At 41.8% G+C, this 21,061-nt stretch overlaps 1 protein-coding gene and 1 non-coding gene across 3 annotated transcripts in view; one reads left to right on the plus strand and one right to left on the minus strand.

Moving 5' to 3' along the window:
- The window catches only part of LOC115168965 (phosphatidylinositol 3,4,5-trisphosphate-dependent Rac exchanger 1 protein-like), a 139,886-nt gene that overhangs the window by 88,954 nt on the left and 29,871 nt on the right, over nucleotides 1-21,061 (minus strand). The window contains exons 1-3 of one of the 2 annotated variants that reach the window (XM_029724539.1): nucleotides 14,874-14,963; nucleotides 14,549-14,751; nucleotides 12,949-13,050 (exon numbers count right to left, since the gene is read on the minus strand). In XM_029724539.1, coding sequence (XP_029580399.1) covers nucleotides 12,949-13,044 — 96 coding nt within the window. In that variant the 5' untranslated portion in view covers nucleotides 13,045-13,050; nucleotides 14,549-14,751; nucleotides 14,874-14,963. Of the gene's footprint in view, nucleotides 1-12,948; nucleotides 13,051-14,548; nucleotides 14,752-14,873; nucleotides 14,979-21,061 lie in introns of those variants that run through there. The other variant, XM_029724538.1, reaches the window with a different exon arrangement.
- Nucleotides 10,252-10,325, plus strand: trnat-agu (transfer RNA threonine (anticodon AGU)). The gene has a single exon. It is a non-coding gene; the product is annotated as a tRNA-Thr (tRNA).

A 21,061-nucleotide genomic window follows, 5' to 3' on the forward strand; every position in this document is an offset into this window, starting at 1 on the left:
TCAAACTAGACACTCCAATGTACTTGTCCTCTTGCTCAGTTGTGCACCAGGGCCTCCCACTCTTTCTATTCTGGTTAGGGCCAGTTTGCGCTGTTCTGTGAAGGGAGTAGTACACAGCATTGTATGAGATCTTCAATTTCTCGCATGGAATAGCCTTCATTTCTCAGAACAATAATAGACTGATGAGTTTCAGAAGAAAGGCCTTTGTTTCTGGCCATTTTGAGCCTGTAATCGAACCCACAATTGATGATGCTCCAGATACTCAACTAGACTAAAGAAGAGCAGTTTTACTGCTTCTTTAACTTCTATGGGCTAGGTGGCACGTCACCGTCCCACTCTATTCAACAGCCAGTGGAAGAGCGTGGCGCGAAATACAAAACCTCAAAAAAGCAATAATTTCAATTGGATTTCTAAAACTGTTTGAATGGTGTCTGTGAGTATAACAGAACTCATATGGCAGGCAAAAACCTGAGAAAATTCCAAGCAGGAAGTGGCCTGTCTGACAATTTGTAGTTCTTCTTTCTAGTCCCTTTCGAAATGACAGTATCTCTGGGGTTACGTTGCACTTTCTAAGGCTTCCATTGGCTCTCTAAAGCCTTCAGAAAGCGGATTGAGGCGTCTCCTGTCTCTGGGCAGAGTATGGTAGCTCAGTTTGTCAGTGGTCTGCCTGGTGACTAAGAGACTGCGTATGTGCAGTACCGCGAACATGCTGTTTTTTCTTTTCCTCTGAATGAAAACACTATTGTCCGGTTGGAATATTATCGCTATTTTACGAGAAAAATACCTTAAAAATTGATTTTAAACAGCGTTTGACATGCTTCTAAGTACGGTAAAGGAACATTTAGATTTTTTTTGTCTCGAAATGCGCTCGCGCCTTACCCTTTGGATAGTCTACTAATAATATGCATATTCTCATTTCTGGGAAAGAGTAGTAACCAGTTTAAATCGGGTACGTTTTTTATCCGGCCGTGAAAATTCTGCCCCCTAGCCCAGACAGGTTAATCAACACGACAGTTTTCCGCTGTGCTAACATAATTGCAAAAAGGTTTTCTAATGATCAATTAGCCTTTTAAAATTATAAATGTGGATTAGCTAACACAACGTGCCGTTGGAACACAGGTGTGATGGTTGCTGATAATGGGCCTCTGTACGCCTATGTAGATATTCCGTATTTTTTTTTAAATCTTCAGTTTCCAGCTACAATAGTCATTTACAACATTAACAATGTCTACACTGTATTTCTGATCAATTTAATGTTATTTTAATGGACAACAAAATTGTGCTTTTCTTTCAAAAACAAGGACATTTCTAAGTGACCCCAAACTTTTGAAAGGTAGTGTATATATAAATGGAGGCAGGCAAATACCTTTCACTGAGCTGTGTAAAGACAGATTGACAGGGGTGAGACAATAAATTGTAATTTATCTTAATGTTATTTTGTTGTTTGCAGGTGTACTATCCTTCTGACCCTATGCAGCCAGGACCCGTGTACTTTTTAACTCCTCAGCTTGTTTGGTGTCTGCTGTGAAGGAATACCACAAGTCAACTACTTGATTGATGAAGACATGTCATCCAGCAAAGGCAGCAGCGCAGTCATCAACTACATGCACCATTTCTTTACCAACTACGGAGTTGGGAAAACACATGTAGACCCGAATTGTGATAACTGCAGTGACCAAAACAAGAACAAGTTTGCGCAAAGCTGACATCCTTCCTCCCAAAGATGGTCTGCCTGTACAAGCACCACTTGGACTGGACACAGCTAGACAAACTTACCTTTTTGAGAAGATCAGGGAGTTTTGCAACAAAAAAGCTATAGACATTACATGTTCTGCACCAAAGTCAAGGGCAGGACAGAAACAGGCCATCCGAATATAGATTCCCTTGTTCATGCGTGGTTCGGACGGACCAGTCATCAGCACTATCTGCAGTGCCTCTATTCAAATGACTCTTTCCTAATACAGACGCATACGTTGCTGCTACAATTTTTTTTTATCCTGCTGCTCAGCCACTTTATCCCTGATTGTATGCATACAACTACCTTGTCTATCACTGATATCGTTATTTATATTGTTTGTGTACATACTGTATATTATTTTATTTATATTGACACTTTCTGATATTGCTACTCTGCAAGTAACCATTTGGCTGGTTACTGATTATGTACTGTACATGTGCACCTCACTCAGGTTTCAACTCATGGCCTTAAAACCTGTTGGGGATAGGGGGCAGTATTGAGAATTTTGAAAAAAATATGTGCCCATTTTTAACTGCCTCCTACACCAACTCAGAAGCTAGGATATGCATATTATTAACAGATTTGGATAGAAAACACTCTGAATTTTCTAAAACTGTTTGAATGGTGTCTGTAAGTATAACAGAACTCATATGGCAGTCAAAATCCTGAGACAAATTCTGACAGGAAGTGGATACCTGATGTGTTGAATTACTTTTAAGCCTATGCCATTGAAACACACAGGGACGTATTAATCATTGAGCACTTCCTACGCCATCCACTAGATGTCACCAGTCTTTACAAAGTGGTTTGAGTCTTTTACTGTGAAATCTGACCGAACAAGAGACTTGGAACGTTGGTCATAAGCGGATTGCCGATACGACTCTGGCGTGCGAGTGCATGTTTGGGTACTCTCGTTCCAATACGTTTTAACCTGTTAGGGCTAGGGGGCAGTATTTACACGGCCGGATAAAAAACGTACCCGATTTTAATCTGGTTATTACTACTGCCCAGAAAGTAGAATATGCATATAATTATTGGCTTTGGATAGAAAAGTTTCTAAAACTGTTTGAATGGTGTCTGTGAGTATAACAGAACTCATATGGCAGGCAAAAACCTGAGAAGATTCTGTACAGGAAGTACCCTCTCTGACCATTCCTTGGGCTTCTTGGCTCTGTTTATTGAAAACTTAGGATCTTTGCTGTAACGTGACACTTCCTACGGCTCCCATAAGCTCTCAGAACCCGGGAAAAAGCTGAATGATGTAATTCCAGCCCCTGGCTGAAAAACATTAGCGCCTTTGGTAAGTGGTCGATCTGAGGACCATCAGACTGAGGCGCGTGCACGGGGCGACCTCATGTTTTTACTTTCTCTCTCTTTGAACTAAAGCACAGATTCCCGGTCGGAATATTATCGCTTTATTACGAGAAAAATGGCATAAAAATTGATTTTAAACAGCGGTTGACATGCTTCGAAGTACGGTAATGAAATATTTAGAAATGTTTTGTCACGAAACGCGTTGGGCGCGTAACCCTTATTTACCCTTTCGGATAGTGTCTTGAACGCACGAACAAAACGCCGCTATTTGGATATAACTATGGATTATTTGGGACAAACCAACATTTGTTATTGAAGTAGAAGTCCTGGGAGTGCATTCTGATGAAGAACAGCAAAGTTAATAACATTTTTCTTATAGTAAATCTGACTTTGGTGAGGGCTAAACTTGGTGGGTGTGTAAATAGCTAGCCCTGTGATGCCGGGCTATCTACTTAGAATATTGCAAAATGTGCTTTCACCGAAAAGCTATTTTAAAATCGGACATAGCAAGTGCATAGAGGAGTTCTGTATCTATAATTCTTAAAATAATTGTTATGCTTTTTGTGAACGTTTATCGTGAGTAATTTAGTAAATTCACCGGAAGTTTGCGGGGGTATGCTAGTTCTGAACGTCACATGCTAATGTAAAAAGCTGGTTTTTGATATAAATATGAACTTGATTGAACAAAACATGCATGTATTGTATAACATAATGTCCTAGAAGTGTCATCTGATGAAGATCATCAAAGGTTAGTGCTGCATTTAGCTGTGGTTTGGGTTTATGTGACATTATATGCTAGCTTGAAAAATGGGTGTCTGATTATTTCTGGCTGGGTACTCTGCTGACATAATCTAATGTTTTGCTTTCGTTGTAAAGCCTTTTTGAAATCGGACAGTGTGGTTAGATTAACGAGAGTCTTGTCTTTAAAATGGTGTAAAATAGTCATATGTTTGAGAAATTGAAGTAATAGCATTTCTAAGGTATTTGAATAACGCGCCACAGGATTCCACTGGCTGTTACGTAGTTGGGACGATTTCGTCCCACAAACCCTAGAGAGGTTAAAAGAGAATGCAATCGTCCGCCTTGAGTATTATTGAAGTTCTGATTGAAAAAGGCCTTAATGATTTATGCTATACAACGTTTGACATGTTTGAACGAACGTAAATATTTTTTTTTCCTTCTTTGATGAAGACAAGTCCGGCGGGCGTCGTTCATGTTTTTGAGTAGCCTACAGGACGCGCTAACAACACGGAGCTTTTTGGACATAAATTATGAGCTTTTTTGAACAAAACTACATTTGTTATGGACCTGGGATTCCTGGAAGTGCCTTATGATGAAGATAATCAAAGGTAAGGGATTATTTACATAGTATTTTTGATTTTAGATCTCTCCAACATTGCGCTTAGTCTGTATCGCAAAGCCTATTTTTCTGGGCGCAGTACTCAGATTATTGCAAAGTGTGATTTCCCAGTAAAGTTATTTTTAAATCTGGTAATGCGGTTGCGTTCAAGAGATATTAATCTATAATTCTTTGAATGACAATATAATATTTTACCAATGTTTTCGAATAGTAATTATTTAATTTGTTGTGCTGATTGACTGGCGGTATTGGAGGGAAAATATTTCCTCAACATCAACGCCATAGTAAAACGCTGTTTTTGGATATAAATATGAACTTGATAGAACAAAAAATGCATGTATTGTCTAACATAATGTCCTAGGAGTGTCATCTGATGAAGATTGTCAAAGGTTAGTGCATAATTTTAGCTGGTTTTCTGCTTTTGGTAACGCCTGTCTTTGCATTGACAAAACATTACACACAGCTATTTTCAATGTATTGTCCTAACATAATCTAACTTTATGCTTTCGCCGTAAAGCCTTTTTGAAATCGGACAACGTGGTTAGATTAAGGAGATGTTTATCTTTCAAAGGGTGTATGTTTGAGAAATTTGAATTATGACATATAATTGTTTTCAAATTTGGCGCCCTTGATATTTCACCTGCTGTTGATAGGGTGTACCAGGTTTGGGACGCTTGCGTCCCACGTTCCCAGACAGGTTAACTTATGTATGGAATACTATGTGATAAATGCGTGTGTAACAGTATATAGAGTAAGCTAATGTACTGGTGTGAAGGCATTTTGGCAGTGGTGTAAACTACTTCAGTTAACCTCTTATGGCTAGGGGGCAGTATTTTCACGGCTGGATAAAAAACGTACCCGATTTAATCTGATTATTAGTCCTGCCCAGAAACTAGAATATGCATATAATTATTAGCTTTGGATAGAAAACACTCCAAAGTTTCTAAAACTGTTTGAATGGTGTCTGTGAGTATAACAGAACTCCTATGGCAGGCAAAAACCTGAGAAGTTTCTGTTCAGGAAGTACCCTGTCTGAACATTTGTTGCCCTTGTTGATTCTCTCTATCTATTACAAGGGATCTCTGCTGTTACGTGACACTTCCCACGTCTCCAATGGGCTCTCAGAGCCCGGGAAAAACAGGAATGACGTAATTCAAAGCCCTGGCTGAAACACACGAGAGCAAAAGCTAAGTGGTCTATCAGTGGAGAAATGCTTAGGCTCGTGACCTGCCCCGCCCCCGTCTTTCGGTTTTTCCCTCAGTTTACAGACATGCAGATTCCCGGTCGGAATATTATCGCTTTTCTACGAGATAAATTGCATAAAAATTGGTTTTAAACAGCGGTTGACATGCTTCGAAGTACGGTAATGGAATATTTAGAATTTTTTTGTCACGTTCTGCGCCATGCGCGCGACCGTGATTTACCATTGGGATAGTGTCTAGAACGCACGAACAAAACGTCGTTGATGGAACATAACGATGGATTATTTGGGACCAAACCAACATTTGTTATTGAAGTAGAAGTCCTGGGAGTGCATTCTGATGAAGAACAGGCAAGGTAAGACCATTTTTCTTATAGGAAATGTGATTTTGGTGAACGCTAAACTGGTTGGGTGTCTAAATAGCTTGCCCTGTGATGCCGGGCTATGTACTTAGAATATTGCAAAATGTGCTTCATCCGAAAAGCTATTTTAAAATCGGACATATCGAGTGCATAGAGGAGTTCTGTATCTATAATTCTTAAAATAATTGTTATGCTTTTTGTGAACGTTTATCGTGAGTAATTTAGTAAAATCACCGGAAGTGTTCGGTGGGAATGCTAGTTCTGAACGTCACATGCTAATGTAAAAAGCTGGTTTTTGATATAAATATGAACTTGATTGAACAGACATGCATGTATTGTATAACATAATGTCCTAGGTGTGTCATCTGATGAAGATCATCAAAGGTTAGTGCTGCATTTAGCTGTGATTTGGGTTTTTGTGACATTATATGCTAGCTTGAAAAATGGGTGTCTGATTATTTCTGGCTGGGTACTCTGCTGACATAATCTAATGTTTTGCTTTCGCTGTAAAGCCTTTTTGAAATCGGACAGTGTGGTTAGATTAACGAGAGTCTTGTCTTTAAATAGCTGTAAAATAGTCATATGTTTGAAAAATGGAAGTTTTCGGATTTTAGAGGAGTTTGTATTTCGCGCCACGCGGAACATCTAGATGTAAGAGGTTAAAATACTTTAAAGTACTACTTACGTACTTTTGGGGGGGGGGTAAATTACTTTACTATTTATATTTTTGGCAACTTTACTTCACTACATTTCGAAAGAAAATAATGTCCTTTTCACTCATTTTCCCTGACACCCAAAGGTACTTGTTACATTTTGACAGGAAAATGGTCCAATTCACACACTTATCAAGAGAACATCCCTGGTCATCCCTACTGCATCTGATCTGGAAGACTCATTAAACACAAATGCTTTGTTTGTAAATTATGTCTGAGTGTTGGAGTGTGCCCCTGGCTATCTGTCAATAAAAAAATAAAAAAATTGGGCCGTCTGGTTTAATAAGGAATTTGAGATAAGTATCAAAAGAAAAAGTATAAGTATCAAAAGTAATTGTACTTAATTTAAGTATATTTAAAACCAAATACTTTTAGACTTTTACTCTAGTAGTATTTTACTGGGTGACTTTTACTTCAGTCATTTTCTATTAAGGTATCTTTACATTTACTCAATTATGACAATTTAGAACTTTTTCCACCACTGGATGTGGCTGGGGTTTATAGCATTTCTTTCACAAGACCCATCAATTTAGACAAGTGTGTCTAGGTAAGCGTTGTCATGACGTGGCCCTTTCTGGGTGTAGATTGTGGCTTCCCCCTCTCTCACCCTCTCCTACACCCAGGTTCTGTTATCTCAGGCCATAGATTCCTTGCGGAGAGTCTCTCCCCCTGGTCATGCAGAGAGAGAGACCACAGAGAGAACAAGGGATTTCACTTGGCCAAACTCCTAAATCCCCAAAATGGGAGTTTTAAACAATATGTCCACTTGTGAGAATGTGGGAAGGGTCCGTGGACACTTAAGGGACAGTTATGTTGAGTGTGTTTCAGTTGGTGACCTCATGAAGGACAGGAAACACACAACTATATCTCTGAATGTGTTAATTTTTCAAGTATGGGGTTTGCATCTAATTCTTGTATAAAATGAATGAGTAAAGATACAACTATTTGTGAAGTGATTTAATGTGGTTAACCTTTACATTTTTAGAGAATTGTATTCCCTGTAAAGTTGAACTAGTCAGCGGCCACGCCCCCGTGAGCGCAGACATGATCTGGCCCTTTTCTATTGTTACGAATAAAACCCCTCCTGAGGAAATCCTCGTCAGACCACGCATACCTCGGTGTAAGCTGAGGTGGCACAGGTTTGAGTACCAAAACTAGAAAACTATACCACGTGGAGCATTGGCTACACGGCTGGAAACGGTTAAACTCAGACTATCGATCCCTACAGAATAAGAGCAAATCTTAGATACTAATTCCTAGTCTGCAGCTAGAAATTATGTAAACCTGGGATGCGAATACAGACAAAACATCTACTCTAAGAACAATGGACGCCTGATGTATCCATTACAACAGACACTATTAGGAGCCGCTGATAGAGCAACCACCATGAGTAACCAGACTCTGATGAGCCGCTGATAGAGCAACCACCCTGAGTAACCAGACTCTGATGAGCCGCTGATAGAGCAACCACCCTGAGTAACCAGACTCTGATGAACTGACTCTCCCGCAGACGGACCAATGATTCTAACAGAGAAGACAACAACGACATATGGGCGTAAATATATTGATTGCGATTATTCCCGAATGAGCGAGCGTTCATGTGCAAAGGATTAGCATTTCAATTAATATAATTATCCACTGTGTGTAGTGATCTATTTTCTCTTTCCCACTCTTTCTCAGTCCACACCCCCTTCCCTTTGTCCAGCAAGCCGTCATATCGGCTTAGCCCACTAGGGAATCTTCCCTATCATCGTTAGTAACCAATACCTACTGTTTGTTTATGCATCTCTGTGATTATTTAGTTAGTTAGTAAATAAATTATTAAGCCAATTGGTGTATGGATGATTCATAGTTTAGGCTGGGTTCGTGCAGATAACCAACGATTTACGATGTTTGGAACGAGACTGACGTGAGGTACAGAATAATTAATTAATAGAAGACTAATTGATCAGATATTAAAATATCTGAAGAATTATATTAGCAAAATTAGAACTTTGTAATCTGAAGATTTTCCATGGTGCCCCGACTTCCTAGTTAATTAAAAATGTACATGATTAGTTTAATCATGTAATAATAATAATAATTACAGAGAACTGGTTTGATAAAATAATTCTTCACCTTTAATGGATGCCAAAGACACGAGAGCGTCATCTAATATTTATAAAATATTTTTTATCTGGACACTTTGTTTACCTAGAATATTTCCTAATTGTAGGCTACTACCACTTTTAGTCAATCTTTACTACACTAATCCCTGTTTAGCACATGACCTCACATGTGAATCCTTAAAGAGATGGGTGGGACTGGCTTAAAAGGGTGAACAATGCTGAATGGGTGTAGACAAAGGAGAACTCTCCAGTAGGTACCAAAACATTCAAAGGCCCTTTTCGCAAAAGTGAGTTTACAAGTTTAATCAACATTCAAAGCAGAATTACTTTCCCATTGTTCCTCAAAAATGCAGTGTATGATATACCATTTTGTAGCTCTGATTCTCTACTTTTTACTAATGTTTAAAACCAATTTCTAATTTTGTTGCATAAGACCGAATCCAGGTGGTGAGTCACATATACTAGATAATATATGTGTAAAATTTGTTTTGATTTAGGATGGACCAATATCATGCACCTGTCTCGAAACAGAATAGCTTTATTTATTTATTTATACTCTTGTTGTAAAGAGAAGCAATGTGCTCAATATTAGGAAACTTGAGAAATAAATATAGTAGGCCTAGCCTATAGAAAGCTGATTCGATCCTCGTCTTTTTAATAGAGGCCATCACTCTGTTTTCTCACACAATTGCATAGCCTATAGAAATGTTGTGCAACATGAGCTCATGGGCTCTCATGGAGTTTTTCAGTAGATTTTTGATTACATTGATGTCAGAGTGATTAGAGGGACAATAGAGTGCTGAGTCCTAGGCAGTTAGCAAGTTTGGTAGGCTACTAATGACCATCAGCATCAGAGCTTAGAGAAACCTAATTATCATGTTCAGTTTTTCACATGATTCCATTGGGGGGAGCAGTCCAGTTCCCTGGTGCTGAAATCGAGAAAACTCCTCGCTGAGTAAAAGCACTCAGCGCAAAGTTGCAGCGGGTTGGTTGGCTGATTGAGAGGGACACAAGGTCGAGCAGTCTGAGTATCTCCTCTACTGTATTACTGCCCTATCATTGTGAGTCTGCAACGGGCTCATGTTGTTGAGAATATGCACATTTATATACACCAACCGACGGCACGGCCGCCAGTTATGTTGGAAAGCAACAATCTTCTGAATAGCAGCCACATGCTGTATTAGTTGTTCTGCTGACGTCTGACAATGGCTTGGCGTTTATAGTGTTCCAGGTGTTTCCAATTTGTACCGGATAAGATTCACCTTGGGATAAAACTAATCTTGACAAAATGTTACAAATACATACAGTACCAGTCAAAAGTTTAGACACACATACTAAAAACGACAGTCCATCATCATCTTAAGACATGAAGGTTAGTCAATCTGGAAAATGTCAAGAACTTTGAAAGTTTCTTCAAGTGCAGTCACAAAAACCATCAAGCGCTATGATGAAATGGGCGCTGTGGCTTAGTTGGTTAAAGCGCCTGTTTAGTAAACAGGAGATCCTGAGTTCGAATCTCAGCAGAGCGTTATCAAGCAGTTCATTGAACAAATTGATTGAAAAGGTCAGAGTGGAGGGCACTCAGCTTTTCTCAACCAATGGGTTACCAGAATTCGGAGTGTCGAGAGGAGAGAAGACGTGAGGAGGATGCAATTGAGATATTCCAAATTCACGGAAAAAGAGAACTTTTGCCTTCCCTGTAGCTCAGTTGGTAGGGCATGGTGTTTGCAACGCCAGGGTTGTGGGTTCGATTCCCACGGGGGGCCAGCACAGAAAAAAAATGTATGAAATGTATGCATTCACTACTGTAAGTCGCTCTGGATAAGAGCGTCTGCTAAATGACTAAAATGTAATGTAAATGTAAAAAAATTAAACTGTCTCTCATAAGGACCGCCACAGGAAAGGAAGACCCAGAGTTACCTCTGCTGCAGAGGATAAGTTTATTGGAGTTAACTGCACCTCAGATTGCAGCCCAAATAAAAGCTTCACAGAGTTCAAGTAACTCCCCCCCCCCTCCCCACACACACACAACAAACCCCCCCAACAACAAAACACAAAAGGAGGGTAGGGTGGGCGTCTAATGTCTATGGCGGCTCATATGCAGTACCCAGAACCTTCTTATCTAGTGCCTCCCCCCATGGAGGCGGCTCGGGTTCGGGCCGTAACCCCCACTCCACCCACTGATCCCTCTGCTTCTTTACCACCTGACCATGGATCGTCGTCGAAAGAACCGGACTGTAGATCATTGCTAGAGGCTCCGGGCTGAAGGTTCCGGACTGGGGGGGGCGTCGCTGGAGGCTCCGGACTGGGGGGGGGCGTCTCTGGAGGCTCCAGACTGAGGAGCGTCACTGGAGGCTCTGGACTGAGGAGCGTCGTTTGAGGCTCCGTACTTGTGAGCGTCGCTGGAGGCTCTGGACTGAAGATGCACACTGGAGGCCTGATGCGTGGGGCTGGCATAGGAGGCGCCAGACTGGTAACACGCACCTCAGGGCGAGTGCGAGGAGGAGGAACAGGATGTACTGGGCTGTGGAAGCGCACTGGAGGGAGAGTGCGAGGAGCAGGCACAGGACATACTGGGCTTTGGAGGCGCACTGGAAAGAGAGTGCGAGGAGCAGGCACAGGACATACTGGGCTTTGGAGGCACACTGGAGAGAGAGTGCGAAGAGCAGGTACAGGACATACCGGGCTGTTGAGACTTACTGGAGACCTGGTGTGTATCGCCGGTATCACTTGTTCCGGAACTTCCACACACTTCTCAGGATGAGTACGGGGAGCTGACTCAGGTGGCACGACACGTTCCTTTGGGAAAAACTTGTGCGTCCTCCACCAACTCAATAACTCTCCTAATTCTCCCTTCTCCAAATTCTCCCGGATTGGCTCTGGTTTGCTCCTCGGCTCCGCCGACTGCTCCATGTGCCCCCCCCCCAAAAAAAATATTTGGGTTTCTGTAGCCTCTCGTGCTTCCCAGGTAGGCTCCGATATCGCTCGATTACCTTGCCCCAAGTCCAGTATCTCCTCTCAATCCACTCCTGATGTGACCAGGTGTCCATCTCCTCCCGAGCACGCTGCTTGATCCAGTTGTGGTGGGTAGTTCTGTAATGCGGGTCATATAAAGGGGACCAAGGCGCAGCGTGTAGAGTGCTCATATTTACTTTTAATGAATATACTTCTTAACAAAACGACCGACAACAGTTCCGTCAGGTGAACTACACTAAACAGAAAACAGCTACCTAACAAAACCCAGGAAGAAAAACCCCTACTTGAATATGATCTCTAATCAGAGGCAACGAGGATCAGCTGACTCCAATTAGAGATCAACGCAAACAATCCAAACATAGAAATATAAATCATAGAACAACCCAAAACACCCCCTGTCACGCCCTGACCAACTCTACTATAGAAAATGACATCTTACTAGGGTCAGGACGTGACACTCTGGTCTTTACGCACGGTTGCGCATCAGAGTTTCAAAAGGACGTGTCATATGCTATAGGACAGAGCTCTTTTTTCAAATAATACCTTATTATTGATGTAGCTTATAGGCTTAATCACAAATGGCCAGATCGTGACATAGACAAAACTAAAAACTGTTCTCGATTGGTCATGATGTGCAAATTTCACAGGACCTCGGCTGATTTTTTATGATTTTTTTGCTATATCTTTATCTACAATTATCTACGGAGGATCTAATTTGTATAGTTTTTTTTATGTGGTCATGTTGTCTCAGCTCGTAGGCACTGAAGCTTGTGGTGATTGGTGGCATGTTATAGAGCAGGTATTCAACTCTTACCCTACGAGGTCCAGAGCCTGCTGGTTTTCTGTTTTACCTGATAATTAATTGCACTCACCTGATGTCCCAGGTCTAAATTAGTCCCTGATTAACCAGGACAAATGTAAAAACTGCAGTGGAACTGGCTTTCTCGTAATTTAATATTTACTTTAGGCAGTAAAAACTACAAAAATAAACCGGACTGAGGATGCGCAAACCGTTTGGGTTGTTTGATTTCAGATTCAAATCAAGTAATCAAAGAATGACCCATTTTTTATATCTTGACATCTAATAGGAAATATTAATTGGCCATAAAGTACACTGCCCCTCTGACTTGGAGGCAGGACTGAGTTGCATTCTCCTTGGGGTCAGCAGGACCTTACCTTCAGTAAGAGGGGGTACTTGCAGATTCTCTGAATGGGTGATAGCAGGTGCCCCTCCAGGGGAAAGTCTGTGCTCTTCTTCCCTCCCAACAGCATACAGTGCTGGAACACAGAAAGATTTGAACAAAAACTAATTTATTAATGTGGGACATCTATGGTCCTGTAAAATTACAAATTTTCTTTGTGTGATTCTTTACTATTCTTCTCAAACAAACTTGGTTACTCCACTAAAATGATTATGTAAAATGGTTAAGGGCAAGAAGCAATATCCAAAACACCATAGAAAGTCTTCTCAGCCACATTAATAACCTCCATGGGGGTCGGGTGGCATACTGGAACTAAAGTTATGCTTGAAAAAGAAATCAGTTGTGGTGGTGAAACCCTTCTGAGGAGAATTATTCAGATGTATGAGAGAGAGAGAAGGCGATAAAGCTGGTGGGTTTACTCTTCTCTGTGCTCTATTTTCTAGCAATCATGCATTTCAAAAGCTAAGTCCAAGGGTAAGCAAGGGCAGCGATCACCAGATCAAAGTAGATATGCCACACCAGAATACTACAGTGGAGAAAACAGAAAGCACATCATTGGTCGGTATAGGGCACGCATTTCCTTTTAATCACAATCCACTGCATCCGCCTATGTCACACTTCTGCATCTGCGGTGAAAGGTGACAGAGCTAGAGCGATGTTTGTCAGACCATGAGACATCTTGGTCTTCTCACAAAATCATCTGTAGCATCCTAACAGTTTGGCCTACAAACTATTATGACCCATCTATGAGACTCGCAAACATGATGGTGTTCTCCATTTTGCTCAACGACCTCCACAAGTGTCGTTAGACTCGTCTGAAGTCGGTATAGCCGATCTGCCAACTTCTGTCTGGGATACACACTAATATGACCCATCTGTGCAAAGGTGAGACTCTAGGATGCCAACAGGCCTCACAAGACGCGTCTGAAGAAACCCCGGTACCAGTTGAAAAAAGGAATGGGTCGTGACCCGATTCAGGAAACTAGGCATATGTCGCAAGTCACGACTTCACAGGAGAGCCGTTTGAATGTAAAAAAAATGTTATATCAAAATGCATTTTTTGGTGGAAATGCCTTCTTGAACATGTGAACTTTCATGTGCCTTAATATCAAACTTGTATGCCATCTGTAAATACAAATAAAATTGTTAAATTACAAGCCTTGTTGGTAAAGCTACAGAAAAAGCCGGCAACCTTCCCACTAGCCATGATTGGCTGAGATAATGAGTCTGCCATATAGAAGGTTTTGGTCTATTTAAACTCGTCAGTCTGTTTTGGTAATGCTGTCGAACGCGGCTTTTAAAAAAATGTATTGTGTAGTGGAGCTGCATAAGTGTTGCTCTCCACTTTCTGAAGGATACATTTTTGAAATCAGTGGAATTAGAGTATGATAGCTAAAGAGACAGGGAAAACACCTGTCCCCGGATTACATCTTCAAACTAAATTCAACCGTGGTATGGCATTCCTGACAGGGAGACGCGTCCATCATGCATGATGATGTATACAGGTAAGATAGTCTAGTGTTAGCTAGCTAACAATAGCTAGTCAGACAAAAATGTGACTTAAGTATAAGTACCCCATGTAATTTTCCACTAGCAGCCTGGGAGAAAATGTACAGAACACAACTAGAGCAAGTTCAGGTCAGTCAATAACCAGACGGAGGAAGCACATCGGGGTCAACAAGGCTCAGATCTTCCATCCAGCTGTGCCAATGCACTGCAGCTGGCCAGCTTGCACTGAGCATGACATCACCATTGGAAGCACAGTCAAAGGCAGTTCCTGTGTTCATAAACGGAAGAAGAGTTGACATGATGAGAGAGAGATAGTGGTAATAGACAGAGAAGGAGACAAAAGGAGATGCGTGAAAAGGAGACAACTTGCGTGAGCGGTGGGATCCTCACCAGGAGGAAGGTCCTGATTTCGGGGATCTTGTTGAGCTCCATCAGCAGCCGCAGGGCCTTCTCGTGGTTACTGCAGTACTCCCCATACACAGAGAACCGCCCCTTCTGAAAGTTGGAGGAAGAAACAACAAGTCATTCCGTGCCCGATCTGATCTAGCTAGTGGATATACTGTACGGTCAAAAAGGTTTGGCCACTGAAGGCTTTCCTCGTGAACACTTAGTAATATGATAGCTGTGATAAACATAGGATAGATGCATTATTCATCTACCATTAGAAACCATGTAGAGGCTTAGGCAATCACTCTCTCAGAATTCAATTTAGGCTACAGCCCAAAACTCCAGATAGACCCTAGTGCTGTACACTAGCATTTAGGAAGTGAAACCAGATTAAGTGATGGGCCGCTGCCCTCTACGGTTGGTTCCTGAAACGCTGCTGCTGTCACCTGAAACAGCGCAGGAAATTAAATCCTAGCCCGAGCGTGCAAGGTTAGCATAACTTCACAGCCTTCAGAGAAATTACGCTCTCTATCTCTCTCTCTCAAAAGCTGGATGTGTGCATTTAAAAACATTTGTTTTTGTTCGCCATTAGAATATTGAGCATGAGGTAAGAATGCTGCACATCAGGCATCCAATGTTAAAAACATGATGTAATTGTGAAAATTCTGATGGGACAAAGTATTGGAAAAGGTAACAATCTTGACGAGGTGCTCCATTGGTCTCAGCATCACCCTCTGTTTCCCTGTCACTCTCTCTCTCTCAACCCCGCTCTCTTTTCTAAATTCCAACTCTCACAGCTTTTTGGATACATTGACTTGATATACTAACTCAAGAAGCTAGGCTGCTATAGTCTAATCTAGCCTTCCATCTTCCAAATCTCATGACTGTCAGGTCCACACGGCAATGCAGCGGGGGGGAAAAAAATTGCCCGGGGCTCTGCTGCCCAACACACACACACACACACACACACACACAAACACACACAGAGCGGCTAAGACAGTGGCTGGCAGGGCAACAGTCTGAGGCATTCTCTCAATCAGCTTCATCAGGAATACCAACAGTCTTGAAGGAGTTCAGTTGAAGTCGGAAGTTTACATACACTTAGGTTGGTCATTAAAACTTGCTTTTCAACCACTCCAAAAATGTCTTGTTAACACACTATACACTTCGGCAAGTCGGTTAGGACATCTACTTTGTGCACGACATGCACTTCCGGCGCCGACAGAGATGGCCGCCTCGCTTTGCGTTTCTAGGAAACTTTGCAGTATTTTGTTTTTTATGTGTTATTTCTTACATTGTTACCCCAGGAAATCTTAGGTTTTATTACATACAGTCGGGAGGAACTATTGGATATAAGAGCAACATCAACTCACCAACATTACGACCAGGAATACGACTTTCCCGAAGCGGATCCTCTGTTTGGTCCACCACCCAGGACAATGGATCGGATAAAGCCGGCGACCTAAAACAACGGCGCCGCAGAAGGGGCAGACGGAGCGGTCTTCTGGTCAGGCTCCGTAGACGGGCACATCGCACACCGCTCCCGAGCATACTACTCGCCAATGTCCAGTCTCTTGACAACAAGGTAGACGAAATCCAAGCAAGGGTTGCCTTCCAGAAAGACATCAGAGATTGTAACGTTCTTTGTTTCACGGAAACATGGCTCACTCGGGATACATCAGAGTCGGTACAGCCACCTGGCTTCGTCACGCATCGCGCCGACAGAAACAAACATCTCTCTGGTAAGAAGAAGGGCGGGGTGTATGCCTAATGATTAATGAGACGTGGTGTGATCATAACAACATACAGGAACTCAAGTCCTTTTGTTCACCTGACCTAGAATTCCTTACAATCAAATGCCGACCTCGTTATCTACCAAGAGAATTCTCTTCGATCATAATCACAGTCGTGTATATTCCCCCCAAAGCAGACACATCGACATTTGTCATTTGACTCTATGTAAACTGGAAAGGACATATCCTGAGGCTGCATTTATTGTAGTTGGTGATTTTAACAAGGCTAATCTGAAAACAAGGCTCCCTAAATTTTATCAGCATATCGAATGAGCGACCCGGGCTGGCAAAACCCTAGATCATTGGTATTCTAACTTCCGCGACGCATATAAAGCCCTCCCCCGCCCTCCTTTCGGAAAATCTGACCACGACTCCATTTTGTTGCTCCCAGCCTATAGACAGAAACTAAAACAGGATGCGCCCGTGCTCAGGTCTGTTCAACGCTGGTCCGACCAATCGGATTCCACGCTTCAAGATTGCTTTGATCACGTGGACTGGGATATGTTCCACATAGCGTCGGACAATAACATTGATGAATACGCTGATTCGGTGAGCGAGTTTATTAGCAAGTGCATCAGTGTTTTTGTACCCACAGTGTCTAATAAAACATTCCCCAACCAGAAACCGTGGATTGATGGCAGCATTCGAGCAAAACTGAAAGCGGGAACCACTGCTTTTAAATCAGGGCAAGGTGACCGGAAACATGACCGAATACAAACAGTGTAGCTATTCCCTCCGCAAGGCAATCAAACAAGCTAAGCGTCAATATAGAGACAAAGTAGAGTCGCAATTCAACGGCTCAGACACGAGAGGTATGTGGCAGGATCTACAGTCAATCACGGACTACAAAAGGAAAACCATCCCCGTCGCGGACCACGATGTCTTGCTCCCAGACAAACTAAACAACTTCTTTGCTCGCTTTGAGGACAATACAGTGCCACTGACACGGCCCTCTACCAAAACCTGCGGGCTCTCCTTCACTGCTGCCAACGTGAGTAAAACATTTAAACGTGTTAACCTCTCTAGGGTAGGGGGCAGTATTTGCACGGCCGGATAAAACACGTACCCGATTTAATCTGGTTATTACTACTGCCCAGAAACTAGAATATGCATATAATTGTTTGATTTGGATAGAAAACACCCTAAAGTTTCTAAAACTGTTTGAATGGTGTCTGTGAGTATAACAGAACTCATATGGCAGGCAAAAACCTGAGAAGATTCCTTACAGGAAGTGCCCTCTCTGACCATTTCTTGGCCTTCTACACTCTCTTTATTGAAAACTGAGGATCTCTGCTGTAACGTGACACTTCCTACGGCTCCCATAGGCTCTCAGAAGGCGGCAGAACGTTGAATGATGACTTTGCAGGCCATGGCTGAAAAACAGTAGCGCATTTGGTAAGTGGTCGATCAGAGAACAATGAGACTGGCGCGCGCGTGCACGAGAAGAGTCCATTTTAGATTTTTAGTCTTTGAACGAAAACAGGGTTTCCCGGTTGGAATATTATCGCTTTTTTACGAGAAAAATCGCATAAAAATGTATTTTAAACAGCGTTTGACATGCTTCGAAGTATGGTAATGGAATATTTAGACATTTTTTTGTCACGAAACGCGCCGGTGTGTCACCCTTCGGATAGTGTCTTGAACGCACGAACAAAACAGAGGATATTTGAACATAACTATGGATTATTTTGAACCAAAACAACATTTGTGGATGAAGTAGAAGTCCTGGGAGTGCATTCTGACGAAGAACAGCAAAGGTAATCCAATTTTTCTTATAGTAAATCTGAGTTTGGTGAGTGCCAAACTTGGTGGGTGTCAAAATAGCTAGCCCGTGATGGCGAGCTATCTACTCAGAATATTGCAAAATGTGCTTTTGCCGAAAAGCTATTTTAAAATTGGACACCGCAATTGCATAAAGGAGTTCTGTATCTATAATTCTTAAAATAATTGTTATGTTTTTTGTGAACGTTTATCGTGAGTAATTTAGTAAATTCACCGGAAGTTTGCGGTGGGTATGCTAGTTCTGAACGTCACATGCTAATGTAAAAAGCTGGTTTTTGATATAAATATGAACTTGATTGAACAAAACATACATGTATTGTATAACATAATGTCCTAGGAGTGTCATCTGATGAAGATCATCAAAGGTTAGTGCTGCATTTAGCTGTGGTTTTGGTTTTTGTGACATTATATGCTAGCTTGAAAAATGGGTGTCTGATTATTTCTGGCTGGGTACACTGCTGACATAATCTAATGTTTTGCTTTCGTTGTAAAGCCTTTTTGAAATCGGACAGTGTGGTTAGATTAACGAGAGTCTTGTCTTTAAAATGGTGTAAAATAGTCATGTGTTTGAGAAATTGAAGTAATAGCATTTCTAAGGTATTTCAATATCGCGCCACGGGATTCCACTGGCTGTTGAGTAAGAGGGACGATTTCGTCCCACATACCCTAGAGAGGTTAAACAGCCATCACTAACATTGAGTGGCTGCTGCCAACATACTGACTCCTCTCTAGCCACTTTAAACAATGCCACTTTATATAATGTTTACATACCCTACGTTACTCATCTCATATGTATATAGTGTACTCTATACCATCTACTGCATCTTGCCAATGCCGTTCGGCCATCGCTCATTCATATATTTTTATGTGCATATTCTTATTCATTCCTTTACATTTGTGTGTATAAGGTAGTTGTTGTGAAATTGTTAGGTTAGATTAGTTGTTAGATATTACTGCATGGTCGGAACAAGAAGCACAAGCATTTCTCTACACTCGCATTAACATCTGCTAACCATGTGTATGTGACAAATACATTTTGATTTAACCTGTCTCTCCTTTCTGGGGAGGTTCCCATTGCTTGCAAGGCAGTTGGTGAGGTTCGTCCTTTATTTAAAGGAGAGATCAAGCTGATCCTAACTGCTTTAGGGCAATTTCTATTTTGCTCTCTTTATTAGCAGTGTTGGAAAAACGTGTCAATAATCAACTGACAGGCTTTCTTGATGTCTATAGTATTCTCTCTAGTATGCAATCTGGTTTCTACTCAGGTTATGGATGTGTCACTGCAACGTTAAAAAGGTCCTCAATGATGTCACCATTGCCCTTGATTCTAAGCAATGTTGTGCTGCTATTTCTATTGACTTGGCCAAAGCTTTTGATACGGTAGACCATTCCCTTCTTGTGGGCCGGCTAAGGAGTATTGGTGTCTGTGAGGGGCCTATGGCCTGGTTTGTGAACTACCTCTCTCAAAGAGTGCAATGTATGAAGTAAAAATGTCTCAGCCATTGCCTGTCACCAAGGGAGTACCACAAGGCTCAATCCTAGGACGCACGCTCTTCTCAATTTACATCAACAACATAGCTCAGGCAGTAGGAAGCTCTCTCATCCATTTATATGCAGATGATACAGTCTTATACTCAGCTGGCCCCTCCCCGGATTTTGTGTTAAATGCTCTACAACAAAGCTTCCTTAGTGTCCAAGCTTTCTCTACCCTTAACCTTGTTCTGAACACCTCCAAAACAAAAAGTCATGTGGTTTGGTCAGAAGAATGCCGCTCTCCCCACATGTGTGATTACTACCTCGGAGGGTTTAGAGCTTGAGGTAGTCACCTCAAACAAGTATGGCAAGGCGGTACACTGTCCTTCTCTCAGCACATGTCAAAGCTGCAGGCTAAAGTTAAATCTATACTTGGTTTCCTCTATCGTAATCACTCCTCTTTCACCCCAGCTGCATAACTAACCCTGATTCAGTGGACCATCCTACCCATGCTAGATTACAGAGACATAATTTATAGATCGGCAGGTAAAGGTGAGTGGCTAGATGTTTCTTACCATTCGGCCATCAGATTCGCCACCAATGCTCCTTATAGGACACATCACTGCACTCTATACTCTTCTGTAAACTGGTCATCTCTATATATCCGTCGCAAGACCCACTGGTTGATGCTTATTTATAAAACCCTCTTAGGCCTCACTTCCCCCCTATCTGAGATATCTACTTCAGCCCTCATCCTCCACATACAACACCCATTCTGCCAGTCACATTCTGTTAAAGGTCCCCAAAGCACACACATCCCTGGGTCGCTCGTCTTTTCAGTTCGCTGCAGCTAGCGACTGGAACGAGATGCAACAAACACTCAAACTGGATAGTTTTATCTCAATCTCTTCATTCAAAGACTCAATCACGGACACTCTTACTGACAGTTGTGGCTGCTTTGTATGATGTATTGTTGTCTCTACCTTCTTGACCTTTGTGCTGTTGTCTGTACCCAATAATGTTTGTACCATGTTTTGTGTTGCTACAATGTTGTGTTGTTGTCATGTGTTGCTACCATGCTGTGTTGTCATGTGTTTCTGCCTTGCTATGTTGTTGTCTTAGGTCTCCCTTTATGTAGTGTTG

The sequence above is a fragment of the Salmo trutta genome, chromosome 30 (assembly GCF_901001165.1).
Source record: "Salmo trutta chromosome 30, fSalTru1.1, whole genome shotgun sequence".
NCBI lineage: Eukaryota > Metazoa > Chordata > Actinopteri > Salmoniformes > Salmonidae > Salmo > Salmo trutta.